The following is a 17362-nucleotide window of genomic DNA, read 5'->3' as shown; positions in this document are numbered from 1 at the left end:
CATGGTCAACTTTAGCGGGTTCCCTTGTTATGCAAATGCTACGGATCGATACACAGTGAGATCCCATGACCAGTAAAAAGATAGCTGACCATTAATCTGTTTTATGACGTTGGTTGCATGATAAATGCTGACAAGAACATCTGGATAAATCCCTGTGGGATGAGAAGTGAAAAAGAGATGAGAGGGATTTATCAATGTTAACATCCATTGTGAGCAAGGTACAAGGGACTGTTATGTTTTTAATGAACCTCCGTGCATTTTTCCAGCTCCTTTCTAAATCTTAGTCCATCGCAAACACTTCACAACCAACAAGTGTGTACTTTAAGTGTAATCACTGCTGTGATGGAACTAATTTATCCCTAACAAGCTTCCACAAAGAACAATTAATGACCAGACTATCTGGGTCAGTAAAGTTAATAGATGGGCTGATGGGGACAGTTATCTTGCTCTTCTATAAAACAATGTTTTGGCATCTTTTATATCCACCTGAAAGGATATGAGCCCTTGGTTATGTAAATGACAAATGGATACGTGAACTTGCAAGATCTAAAAGACAAAGCATTCCTATTTCAATACGTCTCCGATAACACCCGTGGCAAGACTTGAACAAGAAAAAATTATTTTTGCATGAGGGTTCGTGTCAAGCACATCGAATGTCATTAAAGCAATTCCAGAAGTGCTACATCAAAATGGTTTTAAACATGCTTAAAATGCGCATCACCTACACTAAACATGACCAACATCTGTTGTATGTGGAGACTGGATTTGCTGAATATTCACAGTTTGACTTCACTTAAGATCGATATGGTGCCAAAAATGTAAATGTGATTCTGGCCAGGCATGGTAACTGAACATTAAATGAGTTAACAGATCGAGCTGATGTTGAATCATTGCTGTGCTTCTGACTAAATCTTTAGGAATGATCAATCACTCCGAACAGTAAAAGTCAGAAACCCATTAAAACAAAACAAGACACTGTTAAGCAAACAAATCTCATCTTTAAAAAAACTAATGGTAAAGAAGGAGCAAACCAAAATGATGCTGCCTTAATGGGGCTGTCCCACTGTACGAGCTAATTCAAGAAGTCTCCCGAGTTTAAAAAAAAATCAAACTCGTGGTAAGCACGTAGAATGTATGTTGCGGTTACGTCAGAGCTCGGGATGTCTCTTAGCGGCTCGTAACGCTAACGGCAGGTACTCAGGAAACGCGGTAAGCTCAGGAAGACTCGTGAAGATTTTTCAACATTGAAAAATGTCCACGAGAGCCCTGAGTATCTACGAGCCGCTATTACCCGTAATTCTCCGAGTTCGAATTAGGGGAAACTCGGGAGAACTCTTGCATTAACTCGTACAGTGGGACAGCCCCATTAGTCTTGGAAAAGATCTTGTCTTTAACTGAAGAGTGAGTGAGGATTCAATTAACATATTTGTAGTCCCAAGGAGATCTGACAGGTTGGATGCAGAGAAGTTGTTTCTCCTTTTGGTTGAATCTAGAACAAGGATTACTGTTTAAAAATAAAGAATTGCGCATTTAAGACAGACATGGCAAGTGTTTGCTCTGAAGGCCGTGAGTCTTTGGACAACTCTTCTTCAAAGGGAAATGGAAACAAATACTTCACTAGACAGGGGATTGCAGGTGGATGGGTAGATGGAGGTGAGATTACTGTCTCATCAGCCATGATCTTATTAAATAGCAAAGCAGGGGCTGGATGGCTTACTCAATAGCTTCCTAATTTCCATTTTCATAGCTTCAAAGCCAGATCCTCACTCGCTTTTGCACAACATGCACAATTTTCTATCGAGGAAGTTGTCTGTTTGAAAGAGGCTCTGATTAGATGCAGCTTCCTTTTGCGAGTACTGTCTTTGATAAGTTTTTTAATACAAGCTCTTCACACCAGACCTCATCTTCAAAGGAAGCTCGACAGGGAAATTCCCTCGTGGGGATTTTGGGCCTGGGCATGCAGTACATTTCATGCTTTGAAATGGAAATATGGGCAGGGAAAGGTTAAAAAGGAAGAGTGTGTGAAAGCAACTGAGTGAAACGCATGGAAAGTCTCTGGTTGTCATGGGGCCCGGCCGGGTCCCCAGTGCAGATCAGTATTATTCCGTATGATGTGAGTCTTGCACACACCACTTTGCTTATGTGATCAAAGTCTCAGGGGGGAGTGGGGAGGGGGGGGGTAAGGAAGGTCATGAGCTCCAAATAAATCTTGACTGGTGCACATCAGTCAGCGCAGTCTAATTAAGAAAGTGCTCTTTATTAAAACTCCTGAGAGAGTGGGGAAAAAAATTCCATGCTTCCACACTGCACAAACCCTAGTTGGTTCCTGGGAATAGAAAGACTTGCAATTATGCATGATATGTATCAAACTCCGGGTGTTCCAAAGAGCGAAGTGTGGTCCCCAATGGGAGGTAGGAAACAGGGCGGTTAACGTGACAAGGTCTCGCAAGCAGCAGATGGTGGTGGGAAGATGGGATTTGCCAGGCCAAGAGGGCCACTCAACAGGATCCTACCCAAAGTTGACAGAAAATGCTGGAGTAACTCAGCAGGTGAGGCAGCATCTCTGGAGGGAAGGAACGGGCGACGTTTCGAGTCAAGGCCCTTTGGATCCTACCCAATATCTTTCTGGGCATATTTACTGGTTCTGTTGTAGAGTGTTTAAACAAGATTGGCAGAAGAGGTTTGATAAGAAAACTAAGCACAGATTCCGAAAAGAGGAAGCCTGAGCTGGCTACAAAAGGTGGAAAATTAGTGAGAGAGCATTCGCAATTTAGAGGGGAAACTCATATTATGACGAGATGTATTCTTGCAAAGTGTTTAGTTAAAATTACATTTCAAAAGGATTTAGATATGCAAAAATGGAAATACACCCATTTATGTTTCATTTTGATGGGTTGATAATGTAATTTTACACGAATGATCACAGGAATGGCTAGGTTAAGCTATGATGAGCGTTTGTCGACACTGGGCCTGTACTCGCTAGAGTTTAGAAAGATGAGGGGGGATCTCATTGAAACATACAGAATAGTGAAAGGCTTGGATAGAGTGGATGTGGAGAGAAAGTTTCCACTAGTGGGAGAGTCTAGGACTAGAGATCATAGCCTCAGAATTAAAGGACGTTTTTTTAGGAAGGAGCTGAGAAATTTCTTTAGTCAGAGGGTGGTGAATCTTTGTCAAAGAAGGCAGTGGAGGCCAAATCAGTGGATATTTTTACGGCAGAGATAGATAGATTCTTGATTAGGGTAGATACAAAATGCTGGAGTAACTCAGCGGGACAGGCCGTATCCCTGGAGAGAAGGAATGGGTGACGTTTCAGGTCAAGACCCTTCTTCAGACGGAAGAAGTCTATTGGTCTGAAGAAGGGTCTCGACCCTAAATGGTCACAGTTTAAGAATAAGTGGTGGGCTATCTAGGACTGAGATGACGAGTATGTTTTCACCCAGAGAGTTGTGAGTCTGTGGAATTCTCTGCCACAGAAGACAGTGGAGGCCAATTCACTGGATGTTTTCAAGAGAGAGTTAGATATAGCTCTTAGGGCCAAGGGAATCAAGGGATGTGGGGAAAATGCCAGAACGGGACACTGATTATGGATGATCAGCCATGTTCATATTAAATGGCGGTGCTAGCTCGAAGGGCCGAATGGCCTACTCCTGCATCTATTTTCTACGTTTCTATGTCACCCATTCCTTCTCTCCAGAGATGCTGCCTGTCCTGCTGAGTTACTCCAGCATTTTGTGTCTACATTTGATTTAAACCAGCATCTGCAGTTCTTTCCTACACAGATTCTAGATTCGTACAGGTGCCGAGGTTATGGGGAAAAGGCAGGAGAATGGGGTTAGGAGGGAGAGATAGATCAGCCATGATTGAATGGCGGAGTAGACTTGATGGAGTGAATGGCCTAATTCTACTCCCATTACTTATATCCTTATGATAACTATACCAAGTAAAGTTATACATGCAAATAAAAGTGAATTATAAACTAAGCTGAAAAAACATTTCATAAATAAACCATTAATTAAAGTAACACCTACATGTAACTTCTTTCAGAGATTTATTGACGAGGCAGGACTTGTGGCTTGTGGGGGTTGGAGACAAATGAAGCTCTTTGCTGATTGCCTCATGTCAAGCAAAAACAAGTCTGGTGCCTACTTGTAATGTTAAAATTATCCTATGGATTTATTTTATTGCAACAAAAGTGAAAAGGTTACAGGACTTTGATGTAATTGATTTTTGTTTTATGGGACAAAGTTTTAATGTTAAGAGGTATTATTGGCTCAGTTGCAAGAAGCAAAGGGTAACCGCTTGTAGGCACTTATGCAATTGGAAGGCTGTTGCAGCAGAGTTCCACAAGGCTGAGTATTTAGTCTCCAGCTATTTGTGATATATTTAGACGTAAGATGTAGGAGTTATGATGAAGATGTTTGCAGACGATATAAAAGTTGACTGCATTTGGTTGATAGTGGGAGGAAAGCAGGAGAATACTGAGAGATTGGACAGTTGGATTAAGAAGTAGTAAACAAAATCCCGATTTAGAAAAGTGTGTGGTTACGCGTTGAGGGAAATGCAGCAAGGCAAGGGAATATGTAATAGATGGGCAAGGTCTAAAGTGTGTGGAGGAACAGAAGAACTGAGGTCATAGAGGTGGACAGCACAGAAATGGGCCCTTGTCTGTGCTGAACATGATAGATGATAGATAGAATGTATTTGCCACACAACCAGGGTCGGTGGAATTTGGGTTGTCTGCAGCAGTACAATAATAAAGAACACACAACCACAATAAGAATGTAACACAAACATCCACCACAGCATTCACCACTGTGGTGGAAGGCACAACATTTGGCCAGTCCTCCTCCATTTCCCCCCGTGGACAGGACCAGAGTCCAGAGTCAGTCCAGGATCGGCTCTTCCCCACCGGAGATCGCGGCTTTAAGTTGGTGTAGGCCGCAGGCCGGCGGTCGAGATTTAAAGTCTCCGCCGCAGCCAGAAGCACCGCAGACCGCAGGGCCGGCGGTCGAAGCTCCCCTCCAGGGGTGATGGTAAGTCCATGCTGGACCCACGGTAGAAGTTGGCTGCGGGCCGGCAGTGATGGCTTCTTCTTCCCCCGGGTCCCCCACGAGGGAGACCCGGGCTGTAGACGCCACGCCAGCTGGAGCTCTGCAGACCGCGGCTTCAGGCTGCCGGCTGCCCCGGGCTTGCGAAACGGAGCGCTCCCCTCCGGCGAGCCCCAGCGAGGGCTCACCCGCTCCACGCCGAGAGTCCACGCTGCGCCCGCCGTTGAAGTCCCGGGCGCGTCTCCGGGAAAGGCCGCGCCGATCCTTGATGTTAGGCCACGGGGGAGGCGACCTGGAAAAAGTCGCCTCTCCATGGAGGAGGCGACCAAAGCGGTTTCCCCCTCACCCCCCCACACCACCCCCCACACAAGACACACCGAGAAACACCAAACACATACTTTAAAACATACTAAAAAAATTAAAAAAGTTGAAAAAACTAACGCGCTGCTGACATGGCTGCTGCCAGGGCAGCGCCCCCTACACGACAATGTAGTCAATGATGCCAAGTTCAACGAACCTCCACTACCTGCACATGATCTGTACCCCTCCATTCTCTGCATATCTTTGTGCCTATCTAAAACCCTTTTAAACACCACGATTGTATCTGCTTCCACCACCACTCCTGGCAGTGTCTTCCAGGCAACAGCAACCCTCAAAGTCGAGGAAAAGAACTTGCCCTGGACATCTGCTTTAAACTTTGCCTCTCAGACTTTAAAACTGTGCCCTCTATTATTTTATATTTCCATCCTGGGCAAAAGTTCTGACTGTCTACCATGTCTGCCTCTAAGAATTTTATAGAGTTCTATCAGGTCCCCCTCAGCCTCCAAAGCTCCAGATGGACCAATCTAAATTTTTCTACTTATAGCTATCGTCCTCTGATCCAGGCAGCATCTATCCTGGTTAATCTATTCTGCACCCTCTCCCGAGCCTCCACATCCTTCCTGTAATGGAGTGATAAGCATTGCAGACAATACTGCCAATGTTTCTGGTCACCGTATTGCAGTTCAATATCGCTGACTCGATAGTGCTCAACAAAACTTTTCACTGCACTACACGTGCCAACAGACTAAACTGTAACTGCAGGGAAGGTGAGATTGCCCAGGAAAAGGGCAAAGAACATTTGCAAGCATGTTGCCAGCATTTTGGCAAGGTGGAACGTATGGGATAAGCCAGTGTTATGTTGTTTATACTGCATTTCGTTGTCTCTGTACTGTACACTGCACAATGACAATAAAGTTGAATCTGAATCTGAATCTCCACACGAGGAACTCGCCATTGTCCCATTTTCATTGCAAGTGATGAAAATGAATGTACAATTGTGCTGCTTCCGAAAGAAGATGCTTTCTTTCATGGAAATGTGGCATCATTCATGTTTAACATAGAAATCTCCTGCTTAGACATTGTTTTTGTGCCTTTTGCAAACTCGAGATAGAGGCCTTGAGACATTGACATGCTTTTAGGTACTACAGAACTGAGGTGTCAAAGCAATTATATTATAATTATGTTTGTGGGGAGATTTAATTGAAGTGCATAATATTATAAGGCACCTCGACAGAGTAAATAGTTCCAATTTAATGCCCTTTCCAGAGGATAAATATTTGGCACATTTGGAAGAGGATTAAGGGGAGATGAGAAAAATTCTATCCACCTTGGGGACTGGAACTCAAACGGTGCTCGGGGCAGAATTCTTCACCACGTTAAAAAGTACTTGCATGTGTACTTGAACAACCATGACCTGCAGAGCGACAGAATTATGGTCAGAAGATGGGAGTAAGCAGTTTTGGTTGTCAAAAACTCGATAGAATGACAGGCCTGTAACATGAATTTTCTAATGGTCCACAGTTACAAGATTATTGCCTCGAAATACATCCCAGGTCGATAGTTGGAACGTGTTATATAGTGGCAGCAAGGCATTCTGCTTCACTTCTGAAATTTGATTCCGGTGAAGTCAATGATTCTGAATCTCAGAAGTAGAATGAAATGTACAACTGCCAGTGGATAGCACAACTAGACAATTCTGTTTCTTGGTTTGGTTTAATTGCACATCCAATAACACTCTCTCTGACAATATTACATACTTTCATTTTATTTGTCAGAATCCCGGTATTAAAACATTGACCTGTGAAGCAAAAGTTTTGGGAGGTTTAATCACTGCCTCAAAGTCTGTTTTTAAGCTGCAGCTACATAGCATTCATAGCAAAAGGATTTGAGTATAGGAGCAGGGAGGTTCTACTGCAGTTGTACAGTGCCTTGGTGAGACCACACCTGGAGTATTGTGTACAGTTTTGGTCTCCTAATCTGAGGAAAGACATTCTTGTCATAGAGGGAGTACAGAGAAGGTTCACCAGATTGATTCCTGGGATGTCAGGACTTTCATATGAAGAAAGACTGGATAGACTCGGCTTGTACTTGCTAGAATTTAGAAGATTGAGGGGGGATCTTATAGAAACTTACAAAATTCTTAAGGGGTAGGACAGGCTAGATGCAGGAAGATTGTTCCCGATGTTGGGGAAGTCCAGAACAAGGGTCACAGTTTAAGGATAAGGGGGAAGTCTTTTAGGACCAAGATGAGAAAAACATTTTTCACACAGAGAGTGGTGAATCTGTGGAATTCTCTGCCACTGAAGGTAGTTGAGGCCAGTTCATTGGCTATATTTAAGAGAGAGTTAGACGTGGCCCTTGAGGCTAAAGGGATCAGGGGGTATGGAGAGAAGGCAGGTACAGGATACTGAGTTGGATGATCAGCCATGATCATATTGAATGGCGGTGCAGGCTCGAAGGGCCGAATGGCCTACTCCTGCACCTATTTTCTATGTTTCTATAAACAAAGACTTATTTATCAGAATAGTGTGTGGCTGGGAGCCACTTAACACAAGTGGTCCAGAAACTGAATACTCTATTTATACAACAGTGATTGTTCATCAATGTATGGGCATAATTGTTAGGAAAAAATTGAGGTGGTGTCTGGAGCTGACCTCGGGAGTATGCGGATCTGTGGAGAGCAAATCAGCGGACAGAAAGAACCGAGTGCACAGCCTGAGAGAGTCAGGATAGGTTTTTATGCTGACACTTCTTGAGGTTAGAGAGTGACCTATTGATCCACAATTGGAGAGAGGGTTGCAATTCAAATGAGGCAAATGTTCCCAGTGGCGTATCAGTGAAAGAGGAAGCCATAACCCTTAGGGAGAGAGGAAGAAAAAACAAATCAATTAACAGCCTGAGCACACCTTATAAATAGCACGGTACCAACAATGAGGCCGATTGTGTGAAGTCACTATGAATTAACTACATTTGTGCCAACGCATTGATTCTAAAAGATTGCATACATTTTGATGATCGAGCCAAGGTAAAGTACACTGTGATTTACTCAGTCTGTCAATATTTAATGAATCAGCTGTTAAAGGCCGGCCGATCCGATTAACCTTCAGAGTGCTGGCACACACAAGATGGGGCGAACAGCCCCCTATGCTGTAAATGGTGATTGTAAAAGTTAAAGTGGGTGCTGTGCTTTCTCAACAGCTTCATGCTGTACCTGAGTGCGTCAGTGAGTGTCACACACTTGGGAGGACAATCGAGGTTACACTAAAACGGTAGGAAGGAACTGCAGATGCTGATGATAGACACAAAATGCTGGAGTAACTCAGCTGGTCAGGCAGCATCACTGGAGAAAAGAAGCAGGTGACATTTTGGGTCAAAACCCTTCTTGGGGTTTCCTTTTCTTCAGATATGCTGCTTGCCCCCTCTGAGTTACTCTGGCATTTTGTATCTATCTTACACAAATTGGGGCTGTATTCCCAGGAATTTGGAAATGAAGGGTTAATTAGTTTGAGGTCGTAAGGAGAACTCATGATTTTGACAGTAACTTCTGTCATCAGTTGCAGAATCTAGGACCAGGGGTCACAGACTAAAATGGAGAGGCAGCCTTCTCTGAATTGTTGTATGCTCCAATAGTTTGCAGTTATTTTCCTTAAATGGATCGACTGGGCTTGTATTCACTGGATTTAGAAGGATGAGAGGGAATCTTATGAAGACATATACAGTAAAATTCTTAAGGGATTGGACAGGCTAGACACAGGGGGAGTCCAGAACCAGGGGTTACCATTTAAGAATAAAGGGTAGGCCATTTAGGACTGAGATGAGGAAAAACCGTTTTCACCCAGAGAGTTGTGAATCTGTGGAATTCTCTGCTACAGAAGGCAGTGGAGGCCAATTCACTGGATGTTTTCAAGAGAGAGTTGGATTTAGCTCTTAGGGCTAACGGAATGGAGGGATATGAGGGGGAAAGCAGGAACAGGGTACTGATTTTGGATGATCAGCCTTGATCATATTGAATGGTGGTGCTGGCTCGAAGGGCCAAATGGCCTACTCCTGCACCTATTTTCTGTTTCTATGTTTAAATATCATTTTCTAGCTGACCCCTTGTTATTTGATATATGTGTGACCAATTTTGTGCACCATATTTTGTTTTGTACCCGACCCAAACGTGACCAATCCAGACCGACTTTGCTACAGCCAATCTAAGCTTGACATGATGATGACAAATCGGCACACGATCCTACCACAACCGATCCAAACATCTCACAGATTCTTCTATTTAGCTATGCACAAAGGCTAATTTTGAATGTATAATTAAACTACAAACCCACACGGTTTTGGGAGGTGGGAGGACACCCGCAAGGTGTATAATACACAGCACTGGAGATCAGGATTGAACCAGGATTTCTGGCATTGTTAGGCAGCAGCACTACCTGCTCAGCCCCTGTGCTGCCCCAAAGGCTGAAGCTGTCACCTGGGCAACAATCTCCCTCCAATGCCTTGTCAAGTATCACACTATTCACTGACCACAAGTCAAACTGGGTATCTGCTGCTCTAGATGTCAGCTGATCTCCTCCAACCTCATCTATTGCATCCGCTGCTCTAGATGTCAGCTGATCTACATAGGTGAGACTAAGCGGAGGCTGGGCGATCGTTTCGCCGAACACCTCCGCTCGGTCCGCAAGAACCTACCTGACCTCCCGGTGGCTCAGCACTTCAACTCCCCCTCCCATTCCCCGTCCGACCTCTCTGTCCTGGGTCTCCTCCTTGGCCAGAGTGAGCAACACCGGAAATTGGAGGAACAGCACCTCATATTCCGCTTGGGGAGTCTGCATCCTGCGGGCATGAACATTGAATTCTCCCAATTTTGTTAGCCCTTACTGTCTCCTCCCCTTCCTCAGCCATCGGGCTGTCTCCTCCCATCCCTCAGCCCTCGGGCTCCTCCTCCTCCTTTTTCCTTTCTTCTCCCGGCCACCCCCCATCAGTCTGAAGAAGGGTTTCGGCCCGAAACGTTGCCTATTTCCTTCGCTCCATAGATGCTGCTGCACCCGCTGAGTTTCTCCAGCTTTTTTGTGTACCTTCGATTTATCAGCATCTGCAGTTCCTTCTTAAACACTCCTGTATCTTCCCATCCTGACTTGTCCTTTGTTCCCTCTTGGGTTTAACATCTACCACACAATCTCAATGAACAGTCGCAGAAAGTTGACATAACATCGTCAAGCTCTTGCGTGTCTTGAACTCTTCTGCCAGCTCCAGACAAACCATCAAGAGAAGAAATGTGAAGAAATCTGGAGGGAAACACCGTGACTTTGATTACACACTGAAGATCATTCATTGGTGACTGGTTCCGAGATTTCAAGTGACAGAATCGTGACATAAGTCAAATGCTGTTAACACTCATAGTATTGATATATTTGAGCTTGTAAAGGTTTCAAGAATTTTCATGCACAAATAAGCCTGAGTTGAACCAGTGGGGAGATTGTAAATATTGAACTCATGGGAGAAGGTGGACAAACATTTGGTTGCAGCATTTTCAGACCAGGACATAGATTGAAATCGAGCATACGTTCCTCCTTAACACCTACAATATTTTTCAAATCTAGCCGAGAACGAAGAAAATAAAACTCTGTGTTTCTGATACGTTAAATGATTCTGAATGGAGGGGTGTCGAGATAGTCCTTAATGGCCATTCATGCAAAGCTAACTTGGCCACAACCTGCTGGGAGATGTTTGCCTACATGCGGAGACAGACAAAGCATGTGGAAGGCTGATCCAGTAAACAACAGTGTTACAATAAGATAGAGAAAGAATGCAGGAGTAACTCAGCGGTTCAGGCAGCATCTCTGGAGAAAAGGAATAGGTGACCTGTTGGGTCGAGACTCTTCTTCAGACTGATGAGATGCTGCCTGACCCGCTGAGATACTCCAGTATTTTGTGTCTATCTTCTGTGTAAACCAGCATCTGCTGTTCCTTCCTACACAGTGTTACGATATGCTGAGGAGGATGAGCTGCGGTGAAATTTGGATAAGGTGTCGACAATGAAATGGGCAGGAGTGGCCATTCTTCTAGAAAGTTGCCATGAAGGTCCTGACCTGAAACATCGCCTGCCATTCCCTCCACAGACGCTACCTGACCCACTGAGGTCCATCAGCACTTTGTGTTTTTTGCATGAAACTGGCAGAAGTTGACAAATTATTTTTTTAACTTTAATAGACAGAAAATTGATTTAAAGTTAAAATACTGTAAGTGAGATAATCTTGCTATCGTGCATCTGGACAGTATTCAATGGTCATCGTTTTACTTGGACCCATGTCAACCAAGCACCATTGGAAAAGCGGCATAATATTTGTGACAATTATCCCATTGCTGTTGCAGAAGTTAACATTCAAACTATTTTATTTGCCATTTCTTGGTGAGTTACCAGCACAAAATCCCCTTTGTGTTTCAGCTCCAGCACTTACCGAGACTTGAGGAAGAGCGTCTACGTTCCTTACACCCAGGGGAAGTGGGAAGGGGAGCTGGGGACAGACATCGTCAGTATTCCACATGGCCCTAATGTCTCGGTCCGAGCAAACATCGCTGCCATCACAGAGTCTGATAAGTTCTTCATCAATGGCTCCAACTGGGAGGGGATACTGGGATTGGCGTATGCTGAAATTGCCAGGGTAAGTGCTGTCTCTTGCAATGCTTGACATTAAAGTCTACTAATGCTGGTAAATTAAAACTTTTTCTTGGATGACTTTTCTTTTTTCAAGCCAGACATAAGGAGTTATGGAATTCAGGTACATTTGTTGCAGTGGAAGTGTGTAAACCATACATTGTAGGTTTATAAACCATACAGATGCTGATTTATATCGAAGATAGACACAAAATGCTGGAGTAACTCAGCGGGTCAGGCAGCATCTCTGAAGAAAAGGAATAGTAACGTTTTGGGTCAGAACCTTTTAGACCTTTATTCTGAAGAAGTGTTCTGACCCGAAATGTCACCTATTCCTTTTTTCCAGAGGTGCTGCCTGACCAGCTGAATTAATCTAGCACTTTGTGTCTATCTTCTGTATGAGACCATAGATCCTGTTATGGTTAAAAGATTGCTTAGCCATTCTATGGTAATTGGTCTCTGTAAATTGCCTCTTATTGGTCAGGAGTGGATGAGAAAGTGGGATAACATAGAACTAGTGTGAACAGGTGGTCGGTGTGGGCCGAAGGGCCTGTTTCCATGCTCTATCTCCAAACTAAACTAAACTATGCTAAAAGGTGTGTGGTAGTATTGTCGTTATGTTGCTGGGGAAAGAACATGATGAACTTGGGACATTGTTAAGTATTTCTTGTTTAAGAGCTTGTAGTCAGATGGGCAATGTGGAGAGAAGATGCCAGTTTGAGTACATACTTCTGCTGCAAGTACTGAAATAAATGGCAAGATCATCTGTTATAGTGATGTCAGTTAAGAGATAAATATTTACAAGGGGACTGGAAGAACTCCCCTCTTCTTCGGAGCTGTACTGTGAAGTCCTTTACATCCACATTAAGGATGGATCATTAAACACATCATCTCTCACAGCAATCCAACTGACTGAGGCCACCATTAAAGAGTAAGCATTTGCTATTTTCTGTTCAAAAATCTGGAATTGCGAAGATGGTTTCAGTAAAAGGTATTGATCCCAATTTTTCCTCGACTGGCCAATGTATAATGCAAGTCTCATTCCTGCGATTTTAATTGCCCCTCGTCATGGTAACTTCTACATTTCTTTTATGGTATTCATATGAGTATTGAACAAAGCAGAACGATGGAAAATGGTTGAGTTAGTGGATTAATTTATCACTTTTCTTTTAAGTCATTATTGACAATATTATTCATGGGCAGCGTGATGGTGGTGCCGTTTGTGTGGAGTTTGCAAGCACTTCTTGTGCGTTTTGTCCAGGTGCTCTGGTTTTCTGCCAAGTCCCAAGCACATGCTGGTAGATTAAATGGGCTCTACGTTTTACCCCTAGTGTGGCTAAGTGAGAAAATGATAAAGGGGCATTGATAATCAAGGGAGAGAAATATAAGTAGCAAAGGTGCAAGGGAAATGAGTCGTAGAACATGGAAACAGGCCCTTCGGCCCAACTTGTCCATGCCCACCATGATGCCCAATCTAAGCTAGTCCCATTTGCCCATACCTGGTCCATATCCTTCTAAACATTTCCTACCCATGTAAGAAGATGGGAAATAGGGATGGGACATAATTGGCCTAATAGGAACCTTCCGCTTTGGATGAAGGAGGCGGGGAGCTCCAATATATAAATATCATTGCATGTACTTAACCCCACAGCATTGACATATTTGGCGGATTTGATCATCTTATCTGCCCGTTAGAAGTGACAGCAACCCGCATTGTACCAGGAGCAGACTCATCATGTCATCCTAGTGCACATTAGAACTGGAAGTAAATGCCACCAGCAATACCATTCTCTCCAAAAGTAAATCAAATACATTTTAATGCTGCCAATTCCCCAGTGTGATTTTTTTTTCCACTTTCTTCTTTTCGCAACATTGAATTTTCGTCGCAAGGCCCAGGTGAGCAGTTGCTCAATATCCCGTGCGTGATCCGTCTCGGAGTGGAATGGCTCAGGACCGGTTACCTGCGGTGCAGTCTGGCGTCATGCCTCAGCTGGATGGTGCCGCAGTTATTTTTGGATGTCAAAGCCATTGACTGTGGAGAGGGTGAGAGAGAGGAAGTGTAGTGTTTACTCTGTGGAGCAGTGAGTTCCTCTCAGTGGATACTGATTGCAGGAACTGGCAGAGTGAGACAGAATCTCATACCCTATCCAGATTAAGTTCCAAACCAGTTGGCGCCTGCCCTCTGACAGGAAATATTGGGATGTAGTCACAGAAATTAATAATGCAGCCAGTTCCTGTAACTCATGTCTCCTTGCATCAAATATTTAGGGAACGTGTAAATGCTGCAAAAAGGTACAATTAATATTCTACATCTATTGGCCTTAATTACCAAGCGATTGTTCAGTAACCCATCACTGACTGGTTTCTCCAGTGGTGATTGATCTCAAAAGTTATCTTATTAGGGTAATGGGTTCCTGCTTTAAATCCTCCTCTCCTGGAAAGAGTGAGCATGGTTAGGATATGAAAGGAAGCCCCATGCAACCCTTTACTCTTGTCCAGCCTAATTACATTGCCTTCCTTCATCCACATATTCTGCTAGTTACAGTCAGATCCATTGAGCAACCCTTGCACAGCTTCACGTTCAGCAAGGTAGGAGGATTATACATTGGAGCAATAGCGGGCTGCTTGGTCCCACCCATTCAGGGTTTCACTAGGAAGCCTATCCCAAATTGCCCATGGAATGTTGGTTGTAATCAGCTCCTAGACGTCACCATCATCTCCTGGTAAGGATACTCCCGTTAAGCTAGTGGGGGGGTTGTTCCAGGATTTTGACTCTGTGACAATGATGGACTGGTGATAGATTTCCAAATCAGCGTGGCATATGACTTTGAAGGGAACCTGTGATGTGTAGAAAGGAACTACAGATGCTGGTTTATACGGAAGATAGACTCAAAGTACTCGAGTAACTCAGTGGGTCAGGCAGCATCTCTGCACAACAAATGATTTGTTTAGGCCTTTTCCTACCTCCAGTTCCCTCCCCTCTACTTTCAGTATGAAGAAGGGTTCCGACCCCGAAACATCACCCATCCTTTTCTCCAGAGATGCTCCCTGACCCGTTGAGTTACCCCAGCACTTTGTGTCTATCTGCAGAAGGTGATGTTGTCATCCGCCTTAATCCCTTTCTTGATGGTGGTGCTGTGGGTTTGGGAGGTGTCCGATCCGCGCGCGAAACCGGTTTTTACTGGGGGGGGAAAAAGGGCCGACTACCCTACCACTGAGGCTCAATTTGATATATTTCTATCGGGTCTGCCCTCCCTCCCTTTGCTACCCTGTAGTAAGTCCTCCAACAGCTTCTGAAGAGTGTTTTGCACGTTGAACCAGCAGTCTTGTGTTGCAGATCACACTCTGGCGTTTCAGCTAATGTAGCCTTGGGGGAAGGTACAGTTCAAAGCACTCAGCTGAACAGCGCACATTTCATTTTGACATACCAGATATAATTATATTTTCATACATTTATTCTCCACGAGCTCGGAGATGGAAATCGGCACAGATTTCACATGCCCAATGTCACTGTCAGCTGCAGCTGTATGGAGTATATCCAAAGCAAAAGGCCTCCTATATTACCAGATTCATGTCCATTCCTGCATGTGCATTGTGATGGCAACAGTGAGCAGTTTCTGCTTCCCACTCTTTGCACCTTGCGACCTCTGAATGAGATTACCGCGTTAGGAGTAGCTATATTCTGCATCCACAAGCTGCTGGGTTGAAGCTGTTGACATGCATTTCACAAAGAGGCCCTGAGAGTGATCAAACCAAGGTTCCCTTCACAATTGGCTGAATGTATACACGCTGCAGTGTAAGCCTGCACTCTTCACTGAAACCTTCCACATTGCCACACGACAGAAACACAGTGAATCTGAATCAATTTGATGTTAATCCTTCTTCTTGTGACACTGTAGCTGAGATGATCCATCTGTACGGTTTGTTTTTAGTACCACAGGTGAAATAACAGCTACAGGTTGCACCAATTTATAACACGGGCTGATTTTAAGTTGACCTGAAATCAATGGCCAAGATCACACAGAGTAGGAAGAGGCCCTTCCAACCACGGTCTATTTCCTGTTGTCCAGATTGAACATGGTACCAAGTTAAACTGATCTTCTCTGCCCACTCCTATCTCTCCTTGTGCCCATCCAAAGTCCTCTCAAATCACATCTGCCTCCACCACCTCCACCCCTGATAGCACATTCCAGGCACCCACCACTCTATATTAAAAATTTGCCCAACACTTTACATTAGACTTTGGACCTTAGACTTAGAGATACAGAGGAGAAACAGGCCCTTCTGCCCACCATGTCCACGCAGCCCAACGGTCACCCCGTACAATAGCACTATCCTGCACACTAGGGATAATGTATCCTACAAACCTGCACGTCTTAGGAGTGTGGGATGAAACTGGAGTACCCGGAGAAAACTCCCGCAGTCACAGGGAAAACATCCAAACTCCATAGAGAGAGCACCCGTAGTTGGGATCCAACCTGGGTCTCTTGTGCTGTAAGATGACAACTCCATTGCCGACCTTAAAGCGATTTCCCCAATCCTTTGCCATTTCCATCCTGACATTCTGTCCTTTGGGTCCACACCGTCGGTTCCTCTGGCACCCCAGGTACCAGCTTTGTTTTGGTGGGACCCCACTGCATAGGGGCTGAGTGCAGCATTAGAGGCAGTCTCGGCATAGCATCAGCTGCACTCATAGAATAGCCTCGGTGAGATCCCCCCCCCACCCCCAAAATTATCAGCTGTGAGAGCCTTCAATTTTACAGACTGTTTGCTAATGCCCTCAATACACCAACACCAACACAGCTCATTCGTGGAAGGGCAAGGGTGAGGCAGTTTGTATTTTCTTCGAGCCATTGTGGGCTAATGTTAGAGAGGAAATCCAAGTTCCAAGTGATTTTCATTTCCAAGGACAGGCCATTTACTCCAGTTATCACACACATGCCAAAAAATTCACTTACATGACATTGTTATCTCTGTGCCGCATAAGTAAATGTTAGGATAGATGACAACTGAAAATTATTTTTCCCCAGAATGAAAAGCAATAATGACTATTTCTGGGGAATTTGACATCAGTCTTCAAAATTGCAGTGAGTGCTTCTTGGTGCGAGTCATCTTTACTAACCTGACACAGTTTCAGTGCTAGGGATTGATGTGTTGCCATCACACCCTGTGCATGGCTCCTTAGAACAGCAACATTGACCACACCGTGACATTGGGCACTTCTGGCACAGCCTGGCCTTCCCAGTATAATACTGGACTGGGATCTTTCCAGGAAAGTAGGTTGGTTTCCTCACCTTCCTGACCCCCCATCGCACCAATACACCACATCTCAACCTCC

The 17362-nt window shown here is 44.4% G+C and overlaps 1 protein-coding gene across 1 annotated transcript in view; it reads left to right on the top strand.

Moving 5' to 3' along the window:
• bace1 (beta-secretase 1) overlaps window positions 1–17362 on the top strand; it is a 113984-nt gene that overhangs the window by 50048 nt on the left and 46574 nt on the right. Inside the window, exon 3 of the mRNA XM_033049723.1 lies at window positions 11815–12031. Coding sequence (XP_032905614.1) covers window positions 11815–12031 — 217 coding nt within the window. The remainder of the gene's footprint in view (window positions 1–11814; window positions 12032–17362) is intronic.

The sequence above is a fragment of the Amblyraja radiata genome, chromosome 33, assembly GCF_010909765.2.
Source record: "Amblyraja radiata isolate CabotCenter1 chromosome 33, sAmbRad1.1.pri, whole genome shotgun sequence".
Lineage (NCBI taxonomy): Eukaryota > Metazoa > Chordata > Chondrichthyes > Rajiformes > Rajidae > Amblyraja > Amblyraja radiata.
Note: the sequence above shows the minus strand (reverse complement) of the source record. Positions and strands in the feature narration are given on the sequence as shown.